The 16,870-nt window shown below is 31.0% G+C and overlaps 1 protein-coding gene across 5 annotated transcripts in view; it reads left to right on the forward strand.

Annotated features, from left to right (window-relative positions):
- Nucleotides 1–16,870, forward strand: part of USP15 (ubiquitin specific peptidase 15) — a 115,910-nt gene that overhangs the window by 53,360 nt on the left and 45,680 nt on the right. For 4 of the 5 annotated variants that reach the window (XM_081309955.1, XM_081309960.1, XM_081309957.1 and 1 more), the window contains one exon: nucleotides 12,768–12,854. The exons of the other annotated variant lie outside the window; for it this stretch is intronic. In XM_081309955.1, the coding sequence (XP_081166081.1) occupies nucleotides 12,768–12,854 (87 nt within the window). The remainder of the gene's footprint in view (nucleotides 1–12,767; nucleotides 12,855–16,870) is intronic. 5 annotated transcript variants of the gene reach the window in all.

The following is a 16,870-nucleotide window of genomic DNA, read 5'->3' on the forward strand; positions in this document are numbered from 1 at the left end:
ACACCCAACTCAGTATACTTTTTATCCACTCAAACAACTATACTTTGTGTAAAAGAAAAAGCAATTTCTTATATAATATCTATCACACACATGCAGTAAATTGCTGTGACCTCCATGGCTGAATTTTAGAAACTGGCGAGGGGCGATAGGGAATTAAGAAAGACAAATACGGAGAGAAAGGTGGGACACTGTCCTCTGATGGAGGAACAATGACCCAGATTTAGTACAACACATAAGTTTTATCATCAAAAGATTTTATGGGAAAGTTTCTACAAATGATACAGACTTTAAGTTCGCAGCACTTGGAGACTTTATGCTTAGAATTCTGTATCCCTGGCAGTTGGTGTCTGAGCTCAAGATCAAGACTGTTATGGGTCCATGCCTTTGCACAAAGCTTCCTCAGGCAGGGCATTACCATAACAACTGGACAATCTTGTCCTCCCACCTTTACACAGAAAGTTCCCAGTGCAAGCTCAGTCACAGCCATGATGCAGTCAAAGACCATGATCCAAGTCACTGCTATCTACAGTAAATATCGATAATGAAAGTACAATATTAGACATGCATGGAAGTAAAATTCAGAGTCCCAGGCTACACTAAAACTGCTGGTTTAATAAGGATCCTAGATAATCAGCTTACTGGGATGGAGAAAATTCAGCAAGACTGCCTAATATAAATGAATAGACTCTTTCTATACCCAGAGGTCTGCAATCTTTATACAGGAGAAGAAAAATATTTTTAGTTTTGTAGTCCACATGGTCTCTGTCAATACTATATAACTCTGATTTAGTGTGAAATCAGTCATAGACATTATGTTAAAAAATAAGCATGAGTCTGTTTCAATAAAACTTTATTTATAAGAGGCAAAAGGCTTAGATTTAGCCTGCAAGCCACAGATTTCTGACCTTTCCTATAATACCCATAGTAAATCATGTCGGAATTAATATAATAAAAATTAGCCTAATTATGGTAACAAAAACATCATGACACTGTGACGAGGGAGGCAAGTAGACTAAAATAAACTAGTAAGCTCACAAAGATTTAATTATATATGAGAATGTGATATATGATAGTGTGTACCTAGGCAGTGAGGGTGTTTAAAGCATTTGAATACTTAGATTTTATTAGAACTAGATATTTGGAGAAAAGATTAAAAAGATTAAAGACCTAAATTAAAAAAAAATAAATTTTAATTTAGAAGAAACTTTGGAGAATATCTACATAAGAATCATAGAGTATAATGTGAAAAATTGATTTGATGATATCAAAATTAAGACTTTCTGAGCTGGGACTGAAGCTCAGTGGCAGAGGCTTGCCTTGCATGTGTGAGCATTGGGTTCGATCCTCAGCACCATATAAAAATGAACAATAAAATAATGGCATGCTGTCCATCTACAACTACAATTTTTTTTAAATTAAGACTTTCTAATGAAAAACCATATACAAAATTAAAATGTCAATTTTGGAACATCTGTAACTTACAAGTAAATAATATCTGTAATACATAAAGAACTGTAACAAATTAATAGAAACAAAACAAAATTGCCTTAAAAATAGACAAAAGATAGGAATAGATAGTTTAAAAGAAGGCCAACTGCTGATGGTAGATGGGGAGACAAACTCACTAGTAATCATAAAAAGAAATAAGATACAACCTTACATCCATTAGAATGAAAAAAAAAATTTAAAGGTTGCTGATGCAAAGTGTTGGGTGGTATATGGAAGTCTTATGTACTGATGACAGAAGTGTAAACTAGTATTGCCAGATTCTATAAATCAGTCAGTATTGAATTAAAATTAGAGTACCATAATCCTCTGACCTAGTACTCTGAGGAATTTCTATGGTCCTTAAAGGGTATAATCTTCGCAGCTGTATTTTTGGTAGTAATGGAATGTTGAGGCAACCTTGCTCAATATCTGTTACTGGTAAAGTGAATAAGAAAAATGAGGTGTTGGTTAATAGTGGTAAAATCTTCAAAACATACAGTTGAAAGGAAAAAAATCAGAATGAAATTTACAGTTTAGTACCCTTTTTGTACATTTTAAACAATATTATGTGAAATAAAAATATTACTTAAGAACATAGAAAAAGCACAACACAGGAGGGGAAAAAAGGAAAAGGTGAAAAAGTATCACTTGCTTTTATTTGTATTTATAAATTGAAGCAAGGATACAGATTCTTTTTTCTAGATGAATGTCAGCTTTAAAAAAAATCAACTCAGGGGGCGCATAGTGGTGCACGCCTGTAATCCCATTGGCTCGGGAGGCTGAAGCAGGAGCCCAGGAGTTCAAAGCCAACCTCAGCAAAATCGAGGTGCCAAGCGACTCAGTGAGACTCTGTCTCTAAATAAAATAGGGCTGGGGATGTGGTTCAGTGTTTGAGTGCCTGTGAGTTCAATCCCCAATATCCCCCCACCACCAAAAATAAATCAAGTGGAATACTTGTGTATTTACTGAATCACATTGTACATTTATGTGACTTGACACTAGCATAGAGAATATTTTAGATTTTTCAAGAAGAAACTTCCAGATAAAGATTTGGTATAAAAATGCTAGTTCTAATAAACATCACAAATATCCAGTAATCATACCACATAGCACATAACCAGTTCCTACCGGAGGTGTTAAAGGCAAGGAAAAATTGAGTTGTGTTATGGTAGAAAGAATAATCACCTGTAGAGTTTAATTAAAACAGTTTCTTATTCAGTGGATCATTTCTAACGAATTCACAAGTGATGCTAATGCTGACGCCTCAGGATTACACTTTGAGATATTCTCTAATGTTTCTTGACATGTACTATGAGTTTCCCACCCAGATCAGCAGAGTATGTCTTTATGGTGTGCCCAGGAATTTGCATTTTAGGTGTTTCTTATGAACAAGAAAAAAACTTAAATGTTACTGTAGAGGACATATATTAAAGCATTTTACTTGTCTGACTTTTCTAAACCACTGGAAAAAAAAAGGGATGTTGTTGAAAATGGAAATGAACTGAAACCATGTGTGCTCATCTGAAGCATAAATTTTGGGAGTGGTGGTTTTTACTTTGAGAAGAAATACTAAATATTCAAAGGTGTTAAGGGTAAAATAATTTTTTTAAAAAACATGTAGTTCTGTAGTTACTGTGTGTATTCTTTTAATTAGCATATCAAACAATCCATTGTCTACATTAGAAATCTAAGCACTACTCAAAAGTTTTCTAACTGAATTTTTCTGCTAAATATCAACATAATTTGAATTTTTCATCTTTATATTTATGCTTATTTGTTTTTTGAAAGCTTGCATTTCTAGTTTCTAAGTATCAGATTTCTTACAACCTCTCAAAAGCATGGCCTCTTCTAATGGTACCTTAAAATTTGACCATTTATTTTCCAAGGATATTTTCCTAGCATTAAGTGAATAGTCTAATTATTCTGTTGGGGATGTTTGGCTAATTAAATCTTGAATTTCTAAAAAAAAAAAAAAAAAAAAGATTTTAAAGTAGAAAAACTGTAGAAGCCTTGAGGAGGGGGTCCTAAAGAGTAGAAACCTACACAATTAGTTTAACTTTTACTTTATCAGAAAAATTAAGGTTGATAACTCATTTCTTAACTGTGGCTTCTAGCTGAAGTACAACCTATTAAATAATTATGTTATGGTCAAAATTCCTTTTTGTGAGGGTAGCATTTGAATTTAATCCATTCATTTTCATTAATTCTTCAAGAAATATTAAAAAAAAATAAATGATTAAGGTTTTGGAGAAAAGAAGCTAAAGAGACAATGATGACTCTAAAGACTGTTTTTATGGACTAGAAAGCATCCAGAGAATTTACCATCAACCAGATAAAGCAGTGGCTGAAAAAAAAAAATCTAATGGAAAAATACTGCTGATAATTACACATTGTCTCTCTGCCATTTGTAGAGTTCTGATTAATAAAATTCCAAATTGATGACTGAAACTCTCAAGTATAAACTTAATCTAATGCCATAATAGTATTTTTACAGCATTCTATTCCTGAGAAATCTGCTTGGACGGGAAAGCACTTTGTGAATAAAACTATTGCATACTGCTTTTTTTGTTGGCACATATAATAGGAATCATTGTAACTGCAATAGTCTGTTTCTGCTTTTCTGTGCTGTTTCAAACACTTCTTTAGATTATTTTGAAGACTAATTAAGCCCAGTTCACATATGTAACTGCAAGAATTAATTGATTCAGAAATGGTGCATAGACCTATTTGGTTAAAAAATTATTAAAATACATATTAGGAAACCTTACATAAAGTGTTGATTTCATTTTAACAAATTGTACTGAAGCTTTTACATTTTATCTTATTGTTCCCATTAAGAAACAGTCACGGAATAACTTTTTCTGAGACTTGTAAAATGTGAGATAGTGGAACAGCCAAATAAAAGTGTTATGATACAATTAAAAGATATGGAACTAAAGTTTGGAGAGTAATGAGCACTGCAGGGATGCAGTCACGTTCATAGATTTGGGAAGTTAAAGTGTATGTGAATTATCAGAAAATGTAGAGAACAATATACAAAATTTAAAGGGTATCGCAAAGTATTGATACTAGAGTATCAAATAGAATAATCATGAAGGTTCAGAAAACTTGTTTCTATGGTCAGCAAAGCTAAAAGTTGAAGAGATGGGAGGGATAGAGAACAGAGGGTTAATGAACTTGACAAGCAGAGACCATTGTTTAAACTAGCATGTAAGTTCAGGCAGCAAGATGGGAGTGGTAAGTAGATGACTAGGGAAAAGATGCTAGTCAGAAAATGGTACAACTGGTGTACAAGTACTCTTCATGAAATATACTTATTTATCAAAGGTGGTCCTTGGTTGGAGAGGAAGGATTCCCAGACAGGAAGATAAATCTGTTTGTTATTTAAGTATATACATTCTAGGTATTTGTTGCTTAAAGGCAAAGGTATAATGATAATATTAAAGTAGAATTTCTATATACTGCTATTTACCAATAAATTTACGATTTTAAATGTTTATGTAAATTTTGCATTGCTAAAAATATATATGGACTAAACAGATCATTTCTACATCCAAACTTCTACAAAAGTACTATTCCACTTTCTGTTGTGAAAAAATAGTGTATAACCTAGTACTAGATCTGTTTTTATCAAACAAACCACATGGTCACAGTCATGATTAGCCAATGTTAGCATCAATACTTAAAAGCAGTATCTAGGCTTAGTTGAAATTAGAAAATTTAGACAGTGAAATACATGTGTAAATAAATATAATTTTAAGTGTAGACTTCTCAGTAAATGCTTGACAATGTTGGTTCATAGATACCCAGGAATACTTACAGGTTAAATATATCTGAAATGCTTGGGGGACTGGAGAAAGAGCTCAATTGGTAGTGTGTGGGACCAGAAGTGTTTCAGATTTCTGAATATTTGAATAGACTTCACCAGTTGAACATTTCTAATCCAGAAATCTGAAAAACATCTAAAATTTGAGAATTTTTGAGTGTCAAGTGCTCAAAAAGTTTCAGATTTTACAACTTTTCAAATTGGATATCTATCATGTATTGGATACTTTCTTTCTCTTCTAGTTAGTTCCAAAAAAGATTTGAGCAGTTTATAAAATTTACATTAACACATAAAAGTCAAGGTTACCTGTTTAAATAGGTCAGAAATGAGGACAAATGGAAAATAATAGTATTTACATTATAAGATGAAATCAAAGAAAATAAGTTAGCTGGTAGAAGTATTAAGGGCCTTTTTTTATTAAAATTGATATACATAGGTATGAACTTTTTTGGATCTCAAGTCAAACTTACCAACTGAAAGAAAAATAATGCATTTTAGATAGTTGGAAAAATGAGCACAAAACTATATTAGGTTGGGACTGATAATGGTATGTGGTGATTAAAACAAAAAGATCCCTATCTGTTAGGGATGCATGCTGGTATTTATGGGTGAAATTATAAGTCTTTGGAACTTAAATTAGTCTACAAAAAGAGGGGAGAAGGGAGGAAAGGGATGCTTAGGGAATTATAGTTAAAACAAGAATGGCAAATGGTCATTGTTGAAGAAGAATTGCTGATATTGGGTAAATGAGAGTTTGTGTATGTTTCAGAATTTCTGTAATAAAAGTTTAAAATAAAGTATATTGTGAATTTGATGCTGAGCATAATAATGACTGAAGAAATGACTGCAGCTTCATCTTTTAAAGTGGAAAGATATATATTACAAATACTTTCTGTAAAATTAAGCAATTAAAATATGAAACAAAAATAAAACTATGAAAAGCAATGTATTGTAAATTCTTGCATATCGTCAAGTACCTAATCCCCTGCCTGTCGTGCAGGAGGCTTACAGAAAACACTTCTTGAACTGAACTATCTGTATCTCACTTAGAAGATGATATTTTTCAAGAGATTTTAAATTTTTTCTTTAAGAACTTGGCTTATGATGGTTGTTAGAAACAGTTTAAAGTTGGTCTTGCTTTTGTTGATAATTTTTGCTTTGTCTAGCATGATTAGATTTTATAAAGTTGGGTTGTTTTACAATGTTAGGTTTGAAATAAATATTTTTAATAACTATTTTGCTATGTTAGCATTCAGACTTCTACATTTTGATTGTTCAGTATCATGGCATTCAGTTTCCATGTATGATAAATATTCAGGTCACTTACCAAGAAAAACTTTGTTTCTGTTGAAGCAAGAAGCTCAATTTAGCCTTGAATTACATGCTTTTAGTTGAAACATATTGGACATAGAGGAATTCAGATACTATAAACATTCAGTTGTCAGGGGTAAGGTTTAATTTTCTCTGAAAATTAAATTGATGTCTTGCCTTTTTTTGTCCTATTTAAGAGATTAATCCCTGCCTTATATTACAGCTAGACCAAACTGGCCAAGATTAGCTTAACGCTAGGTAAGTGGCTTGGTATCCAGTCAGTATATCATATTTCAAACATTTCTTTTCTCCCCTCTAGAAAGCCACTAGAAAGTGAAAAATATAATTTCTAAATTACATCATGGAAAGAAAAAAGGGACTGATTATTATCTGTAGACTTATGAGTCAACCCTTAAACAACCTGACATTAATTCCACAAATTTTAACTAGATTGGACTACTTAACTGATCTGTAATCATTTGTCAGTAATATCGATAAAAGCATTTTTAAATTGTCTTCCTTCAACTTCACCTGTGGACAACATATATTTTTATCTCTCTGATCTACTTGCTATTTAAGGACAACTATAGTTTTTATATCATTTCATCCTAGACTTTGCCTTTTCTTTCATTAATTCCCCCTCTCCTACATGTATAAAATGCCTACCATACTGTTTTGTTTCTTTTCTAATGTCATCATCCCTTTTGACCTGTGCACATAAACAAATCTCTCCCACATTGAAATATAAAAACATTAACTTGCTCCAACTACCGCCTTTTTAGTATCCAACTTTTTGCAAAATGCTTTACTTAATGTTCATTGCCACCCATGCATCATTTAACAAAGTCTTATTTGTTATTTTTATCCAGTTTGACTTTAATACTTCTTTTTGATTGCTGTCTCCCAGAGTTCCCTGAATTTTAATCCACATTACAAATGTTTTTCAAGAACTATTCTCACCTCTCTGACCAATCCTCTCTTCCTCTTCAGTGTCACCACATTTGATTTTGCAGATGGTGTATAGCCTCTTGCATTACATGTGAAAGTCTCTCCCTGTCATGGTCCATTAAACAAGTTCACTGACTATCAAGAGCAGCTGTGCTCAGACCTTAAATGCATTCATAATATACAAAATTTGTCTGAAGATCTTTTCATACCATAGTAGGTACTCAAAGGTTATAAGTTCTATGTTAATCCTCCCCCACAACTCAAAACTAACACAATTATGCCATCCTGTATTCTTGCCTGTAACTCTTTTGAATTCGCAATTTTCTCTAAATGTCACATAGAACTTGGAGATTTCTTAGAAAATTGGGAATGGAACCACCATTTGACCCAGCTATCCCTCTCCTCAGTCTACACCCAAAAGACTTAAAAAAGCATACTACAAGAACACAGCACAATTCACAATAGCTAAACTGTGGAACCAACCTAGATGCCCTTCAATAGATGAATGGATAAAAAAAAATGTGGCATATATACACAATGGAATATTACTCAGCAATAGAAGAGAATAAAATCATGGCATTTGCAAGTAAATGGATGGAGTTAGAGAAGATAAGGCTAAGTGAAGTTAGCCAATCCCAAAAAACTAAATGCCGAATGTTTTCTTTGAGATAAGGAGGCTGATTCATAGTGGGATAGGGAAAGAGGGAGCATGGGAGGAATAGATGAACTGTAGATAGAGCAGAGGGGTTGGAGGGGAAGGGAGGGGGGGCATGGGGTTATTAATGATGGTGGAATGTGAGGATCATTATTATCCAAAGTACAGGTATGAAGACACGATTTGGTGTGAATATACTGTGTATACAACCAGAGATATGAAAAATCATGCTCTATATGTGTAATAAGAATTGTAATGCATTCCGCTGTCATATATAAATTTAAAAAAAGAACTTACCACATCAGATTGAATAAAATCTATTTACTCTACTTCCTATCCCCTCAACCTCAAAGTATTCATTTCCTGCATTCCTTGTTTAACTACTACCTCAGAACCATCTTGAGTTCCTCTTTCCACCTCACTCCTTTCAAGTTAGCAAGTCTTGCAGTTTCTATCTCCTAAATCTGAAATTTTTAAGTGTTTTGTCTCAGTTCCCGTTTACATGCTTAAAAATTATTAATGAATCAAAAAAAAAACTTCTGTTCAGGTGGGTTTTTAATCAAGTGTTTATCATAATAGGAATTAAAATTAAATTTTAAGATATTTATAAATAACAGTGCTGAGCCATTATCTTTTGATGTAGCTTACGAAGGATAACTTTTCTTTAAAAAAAAACTAGGAAAAATAGCATTATTTTACATTTTTGCAAATTTCTTTACTATCTAGATGAATAGAAAACAACTAAATTCTCATGTGCTTCTAAATTTAATTTATTGTGGCACACTATTTGTATGAAGTACATGAAGGAAATTTATCTTCATATAGCTACGTAGTTGAAAATGGGAATAGTATTTTCTGATATTTGATACCTTATCAAAACTTGACCAGAGGTGGTTTAAGTATTAAAGGTTAATTACAGTGTGGATCAGAAACCACACTGTACAATGAATCTTTTGTACTTTTCCATTAAGACCAATCATTTGTAATTTTATGCATCTTGGTTATTTGAAGAATATTGATTCACTGAATTAGGCAAATCTTTCTTATGTTTTTTATTTTGAGACAGTGTCTCACAAAGTTGCTAAAGGCCTCACTAAGTTGCTGGGGCTGATCTTGAACTTGTGATCCTCCTGCCTCAACTTCCTAAGCTGCTGGAAATACAAGTATATGCCACCACACCTAGCTGTAATTCACATTTTTAAAAATTTTATGAGAAATGTCTGGGATCCAACAACCACATGGTGGCAGAACTTTTTTCAAAAATTCTCTTTTTTGATTGAAAACTCAGATTTTTTATCGTTGGCAATACTTTTAGTTATTTTCCTTGAAATAGTAGGTTCCCTTAATTCATTTTTGAGAAAATGTGTACTGGATAACCAAGTCTTAGTAGCCACCGGAAGTTGTGTTGTGGTGTTGTTTGGATTTTGGTTTTGTTCGGATTTTGGTTTTGTTCTTACAATACTGAGGATTGAACATAGGGCCTTACACATTCCCACCTCTGGCCTTTTTTCTTCCTTCCTTTCTTTCTTTCTTTCCTTCCTTTTCTTTCTTTCCTTCCTCTTTCTTTCTTTCTTTCTTTCTTTCTTTCCTTCCTTCCTTCCTTCCTTCCTTCCTTCCTTCCTTCCTTCCTTCCTTCCCTTTCCTTTTCTTTCCTTTTCTTTCCTTTTCTTTCCCTTTCTTTCCCTTTCTTTCCCTTTCTTTCCCTTTCTTTCCTTTTCTTTCCTTTTCTTTCTAAGTTTCCCAGGCTGACCTGAAACATGCAGTCCCTGCCTCAACCTCCAGTTGTTCTTCTGTGTAGGAGTGAAGAGAGGTGCTATAAAAACAGTGACTGGTTTCACTTGCAGTTCAAACAATTACACAAATTTTTCCTCATGAAAGCCATGGTACTTCATGTGTCGCAGATGTGCTGCTTCCTGCAAACTTCCCAATTTGTCATATAATATTAAAAAGTAGCATAATTAAGAGTCTAGATTTAATAAAAATCAATAATTTTTATTTTTCAACATGATTTTCATCAGTGAAATTTTGTTTTCTACTGTGGAAAAGTGAAGAGTATAGCATCACTGTTACAGCTTTGATTGATGTTAATGTGCCATCAGTTTTATCCACCATTGTTTTTGCATTATCAGCACAAATACCCACCCAGTAAAAACTGTCAAGTAATATTTAAATAACATATTGGTATTATAATGAAAATAATTTTAACACAAATACCATGAAAGGGTCTTAAAGAACCCTAGGGTCCAGGTACTATACTTTGAAAATGCTTCCAAAACATCAAAGACATGTTGCAGTTGCCCACACCATTTTCTTAACTTCAGCCCTTTTAAATTTTACCCTTTGTTATCTTTATAGTCTCCTACTGACCTTCCAGCCTTCATTCTATTTTTCTTCCTGAGTTATCTTTTCTAGAATGTAAATATGATTTTGTTGATCACCTATTAAAATTTTTCAACAAGTCCCAGCACAATTGGATCAAATCCATTTTCCTTCACAGAACATAGTGGCCCTTTATTATCATACCTACTTTACTAACTTCTGTTCCTATCACTATATATTGTTTTGCTGGATTTACTGATAATTTCCTAAACACATAATATTTTCTACGATCTCACATTTGCAAATGCTTTTTTTTCTACCTGGAATATTTCTAGTTCTCACCTGTTCCTTTCACTGAACATCATGTTATACCTACAGAATGTTGTATTAAAATCTGTTATCACATTTATATTCTTTTGTAGGTATTTTACTTATGTGTCAATTTTCTCTGAACTGTCTGACTCTTTTGTATTCCTAGTTTGAATGAATTCCACAGAAATTGTTATCAAAATACAACTTAATTCTTTTTCTTCTAATATCCATAGGTAAAGTTAGTAATGAAGAGTATTTTTTAAAAACACGGATGGACAGAAAAAGGAGAAAAAAGTAAATAAATACACATCTATATGCTCCTCAGCCATTTTTAAATTTTTTTAATATATTGATGGACCTTTATTTTATTCATTTGCTTATATGTGGTGCTGAAAATCAAACCCAGTGCTTCACATGTGCTACTCAAGTGCTCTACCATTGAGCCACAATCCCAGCCCTCCTCAGCCATTTTTATTAGAAGTAGTAATATATTTTTTATTTCCATATTTCTTACTGATTAATAGAAGGGAACAAACATTTCCATTAATATATGTGTTCCTGAAAAATTGTAATGAATCACATTTTGAAAAATTGACATCCTTAATCCATAACTCTAATCATAGTAGGGTTTTTTCATAGTTTAAAAAACTCTGAATATGGCCACAAAAATGCCAAGATATTTCTGTTATTGAAAATAATAGTATTCTAAAATTACTTTTAAGTGTGTTTTCTACATTATTTTCTATTAAAGCTTGGTTGATTGTATTTTTTGTTTTAACTTAATATAGTAAAATGACATTTTATTAAAGATATTTCTGTCAGAAAGTTGCCTAAAGAGAAGTTTTACTTAAGTAATCCTTAAATACACAGCCTTCACAAAAGAAGGTTTTTTGTTTTGTTTTGTTTTGGTGGTGCTGGTGATTGAATCCAGGGTATTATGCATGTGAGAAAATGAAAGAAATTTTTGACAGATTATATAATATATAAAACTTCAAAAGTTGAATTTTTCTTACATACCATTTATTATGTGTAGTACATTTATACACATGCACATGTATTTTTTTTTTCTGAATCCAAATTATCTGAAAGTAGATTTTGTAAATTAAACTATCCTACCCATTGACCATTTCATAGTTCCTTAGTAACTTAATAGAGGAAATAAAATAATTTTTAGAAACTTATCTGTTTGGGCCTCACTAATTTATAATTAGCAATGAATTAGTTAACTGGCTTGAAACCTAATGTTTTAGAGCCCCTGGACTAGATATTGCCTGGTGAATTGAAATTGTGTACAAAATTTCAAAGGAAACTGAATCTTTCAGAGACCTTTAAGTAATTTAATCATTTCTATATATAGTAGGTTTGTTGGTTATAAATTATGCCTTTAAAGTGTACTTATTAGTTAAAAGCCAGAGTGATTTTGGGCAAATTTTACTACTTAGGTTTGATTGAAACTCTCAGTGCTCTTAGGTCCGCCTTGCCTTAAAATTTTTAAGAATTGGTAATATTCTCTGTTCTCTGTCAGTGTATATATAACTAGAATGCCAGTGGTACCTACGTGAGAAACAAAAGTGGAAAATTTTCATTCCATTAATTTATGGAAAGTGATTATAAAATGTTAATAATTGTTACCTTAACTCTGAAATGGGTATGTGTACAGTTAGTAAATTTATAGGAATAACAAGGTGTATATTTAATTTGAAAATAGCTCCCTTTTTACTATATATGAAAAGGACAAATACAGTACAAGTTAAAAACCAAAGGATATATAGTGATTTTGCTCATAAATCTGTTTTCCAGCATTCATTTACTACAAACATTGTCATCTGTTAGTTTTTTTCTTTATTTCATAATTATTTTCAAAATTCTTCATTTTTTATCTAATTTAACATTTTCATATTTTTAAAGGTCCCCAGGTGCATCCAATTTTTCAACTTTACCAAAGATCTCTCCTTCATCTCTATCAAATAATTATAACAACATCAACAACAGAAAGTAAGCACTGAATCTTAAAAACTCTTTGTTTAATTGATCGCCCTATTTTGGTTGCAAAAAAAATCTCTTGTATCTAAAATTTAGGATAAAAGCTTAATGCATTAAACTGGTTTTCTTTTAAATTACTGGTCAGTTCTTCCATGAGTAATTTTCTAAGAAAGCAAGCACATTTATAAACTATTTCTTGATTTAATATGAATACTATAATAGTTAACTGAAAGAAATGAAACATTTTTGGAATTTTATATTCTAAATATTATTGAAATATATAGAAATTTGTTATAACTCATTTTTGTAGGACAGATATCAACTTCAGGTGTCATTTTGGAACTAGATGTATAATCACCTAAAATATAATATTTTAAAAGTGTTTATCAGTGCTTCTCAGCTGGAAAGCACACACAAATTTTTATGTTTATGAAAAAGACAATTACATTTTCTTAAAAAGAGGTTTAGAAAAACAATCCCTCCCCCCCACAATTAGTACAATGTGGAATCTTGGAATTTAGAGAAGTTATGTGAAAGTATGTGCTATATTGCTATAATAAAAAAGATTGAAAGTCATCTGAGCTTTAAATATAATACCTGACTATGGGTGTATTACCTTGAAAAATTGTCATATCTATTTTATTGGAAAAAGTAAAAAGAAAACCTCATCATTTGTAGTTAGCCCAATCAGTTTACTAAAAGAACTTTGATCCAGAGATGAATATTTTCCTTTTATTTCATGGATCTGTGTGTGTGCGTTGTGGTTTATGTATTAGGTTAACAGTTTAGATAAATATTTTGACTATTTGTCCAGTTCATAAATGGCATCTGATAATTCTTATCAATAAATTCAAAAAGACTAACTTGTGAAATAATCTTTGAAATAACACCAGTAATTAAATTCATAAATTTAATTTTCCCTTAAGATTAATATCTTTAGTGGGGGACTTGGTATCTGGATTATAAATAGATGACAATAATTAAAATAATTTTAGAAAGAAAAAATGACAAAGGATTAATTTTACGTATCACAACAACATGTTATAATGATATAAAAATTTAGTACTGACCAAAAATACACATACAGATTGATGGATTCAGACAATCCAGAAGCATACCTTCTTATATAAAAGAAGTTAATGTGATCAGAAAGCATTCTAGACTAATGGCGAATGGGTCAGATTATCCAGGAAATTTCATTGAGAAATTGGATAACTCTTTTGTCTTTTAGAACTTTAAATATAAGATAATTACCAGACATATAAAAAGGGGGAAGTAAATGGAAAAAAAATACTCTTACAAGTAAATTTTTTAAAAGAATAAATATCAAGCTCTAGAAAATAAGAAAAATGGACAAATGATATAAATGTGTAATAAAATAAAGGAATTAAACGTAAGATAAACATTTTAAACGTCATATTTATCACCAATTAGAGTTTTGTAAATTAAACCATAAAAAAAAAACTTTGTTTACTTTCTCCTGCCTCAGTCACATTGAGAAACTTAAACACAATCATATTCATTCTTATAAGATTCTCTTTCATGGTTGGAATATTAGTACAGCTTTTCTAGAAGATAGTATTTACATCTTTATATCAGTAATTCATAAAGATACATGTATTTTGTGTATTACCATTACACTACAATACTGAAAACACCATGAATATCCAAAGTTAAAGTGTAACATTTTCTTTTCTATTGAAAATTATATATCCACAGGCAAAAAGGATGAAACAGTATTATCCTGTAATTGTTTGTATTTTATGTAATATCTTTTAATTCATCAAAAGCAATTCCTGTATGAGATAAAGTCTTACTTGTGTTCCTACCAATTGTAAATCACTCCCACATTTGTTGTAAAAGAATTTATTTACAAGTATAACATGTATTTATGGTCATTCTTTGGAGAGCTTTTTAACATTGTTTGTATACTGTATTGAATATAGACTGTTTTGATTGGAATCTGTGTGTTTCTGTTTTTATCTCATTTCCTCCCCAACATAATAAAAATGGTAATACAATCTTATGTCAAAACCTCTGACTACAGGAGTTTTAAACCAGGTTTAATGATTTTATTCCTATGACTAGATTTTATTTTTAGCTGACTAAATTCAAGACAGTAAAACAATCTTTTGTATTAGGAAATTTTAATAGTGAAAACCTAGTGAGAATCCACATGCTGTGCTTATTTTTGAATTTAAAAGTAAATTTTATTTATGTATTACCTTTCTTAGGCACAGAACTTAAACATTCATAGAATGGAAGGGAGTTTTTGTTGTTTTTACCTTTAAAACTCTGAACAAAAAGTTATTTTATATGAAAGTCTATTCTTATATTTCCATTCTACTTGTGGAAGTTTAAAGCTTCAAATGGAAATAGCATCGTTTCTCTGAAAGTATGTTAATAGATAATGAATGGCCTTTTTAAATTAAGTGCATTCTTGAAAATTCATGTATGTGGAAATATTCTATAAGTATAAATTATATAGTAAAATCAGTAGTTATAAGCTTATATGAAATTACAAGTTCAAGAATTGAACTATCCTGTACTTATACATTATTAAGATATAAAACTTTCATTTCCAGAAATAAGAATATTATAAAGATAATACCATATGCTTGGAATTATTTAAAGTTAAAAAAGTTTTTATTAAAACTAACACTGTGAAGAGTCCATTGGTGAAGTACAGTTTGTTTACTGTATGTAATTTTATCTGTAGGTCCATAGTTGTTATAATTTATGTGCATTTTTTAATGTCTGTCAAATTGTTTCTCTGGTTATAAGTTTATCACCTGCATAGTTCTCTCCTGCTATATTTGAGTTGATATATTACTAACACTTTCTTAAAAATGTTTTAATGTATTTGTTTTCTGGACTATGGCATTCCACATGAGAACACATTTCTGTTTTTCTAAATTTATTTAAATCTCTCATTTGAAATGGAAATGATTCCCTGTATAACATTAATGCATAAACAGGAACTGTGGATTTGGAGACAGAAGAGTTAACCATATGACTCTTGACAAGTTCCTTAGCTGAGACAATTGTTTCATAGCTACAAAGTGAGCATAATTATGGTTATTAGTATTAAAATATATATGATGTCAAGATAAGTTTTGATTTTATAAAAATCTGTTGCATTTTTAATTTATCTTCATTAAAGAGGATAGATTTATAATATAGAATTAATCTAGCATTGTATTAAAATTCCCATATACTTCTGTAAATTTATTTTTGCAAAGTAGCATAAGCTTAAAAGATGATAACTAGATTTTTTTTTAATGAAATAATTAGCAGATATGGTCATAAAATACTTCCGTTGAGGCTTTCTTTAGGACCTAGGTTCCATGTATTTTTTTTGAAGTATTGTAGACAACTTCTAGTTTTGGTATTTTCCATGATGAACTTTAATATATAATTTAAAGTGCACATAACATATGAAATACAAGTGATGAATCAATAATATTTAATTTAAGTATTTTAAATTGATTGATTTTCATTATTATCATTGAGTATCTAAACTATTGCAGTCTTTGGGCAAGTTTTATACTTACCCTGTCATTTAAAACAAAGACATAGATACCCTTTAAAGAGTCAGAAATCTAAATATATACTTTTGGAATGAGCATGTAAATGTGTTTTTAATGTTTCCATGGGAAGGTGGGTAGGCATGAGCCTGTGTTAGGGCATTCTTCCCTGTGTGCTCTGGCTACTTACATCTTACTATAATTTTACCATCAGACCCATATAGATACATATTATTTTTTCTTCTCTATGATGTGTACAATGTACAGAAAATGCAGTTCTTAGACTATTTAAGTATACAAAAGACTTGATTTTTTAAGTTTAAAACAAATTTCTACAAATCTGAATTTGAATTGATCAAGGTTGCATTTCTTTGGGCACTGCTCTTTTGTAAGGTGGATTGTTTTGAGAGTTGGGTCTGTCTTTTTGTTTAGAGAAAGGAGCTTTTTTGAAAAAATGCATAATATTAATGTGTGTGATTTGGGATTGATTTGGTTTTATAT

This window comes from Spermophilus citellus (genome assembly GCF_964194105.1).
Source record: "Spermophilus citellus genome assembly, chromosome: 10".
In the NCBI taxonomy this organism is placed as follows: domain Eukaryota; kingdom Metazoa; phylum Chordata; class Mammalia; order Rodentia; family Sciuridae; genus Spermophilus; species Spermophilus citellus.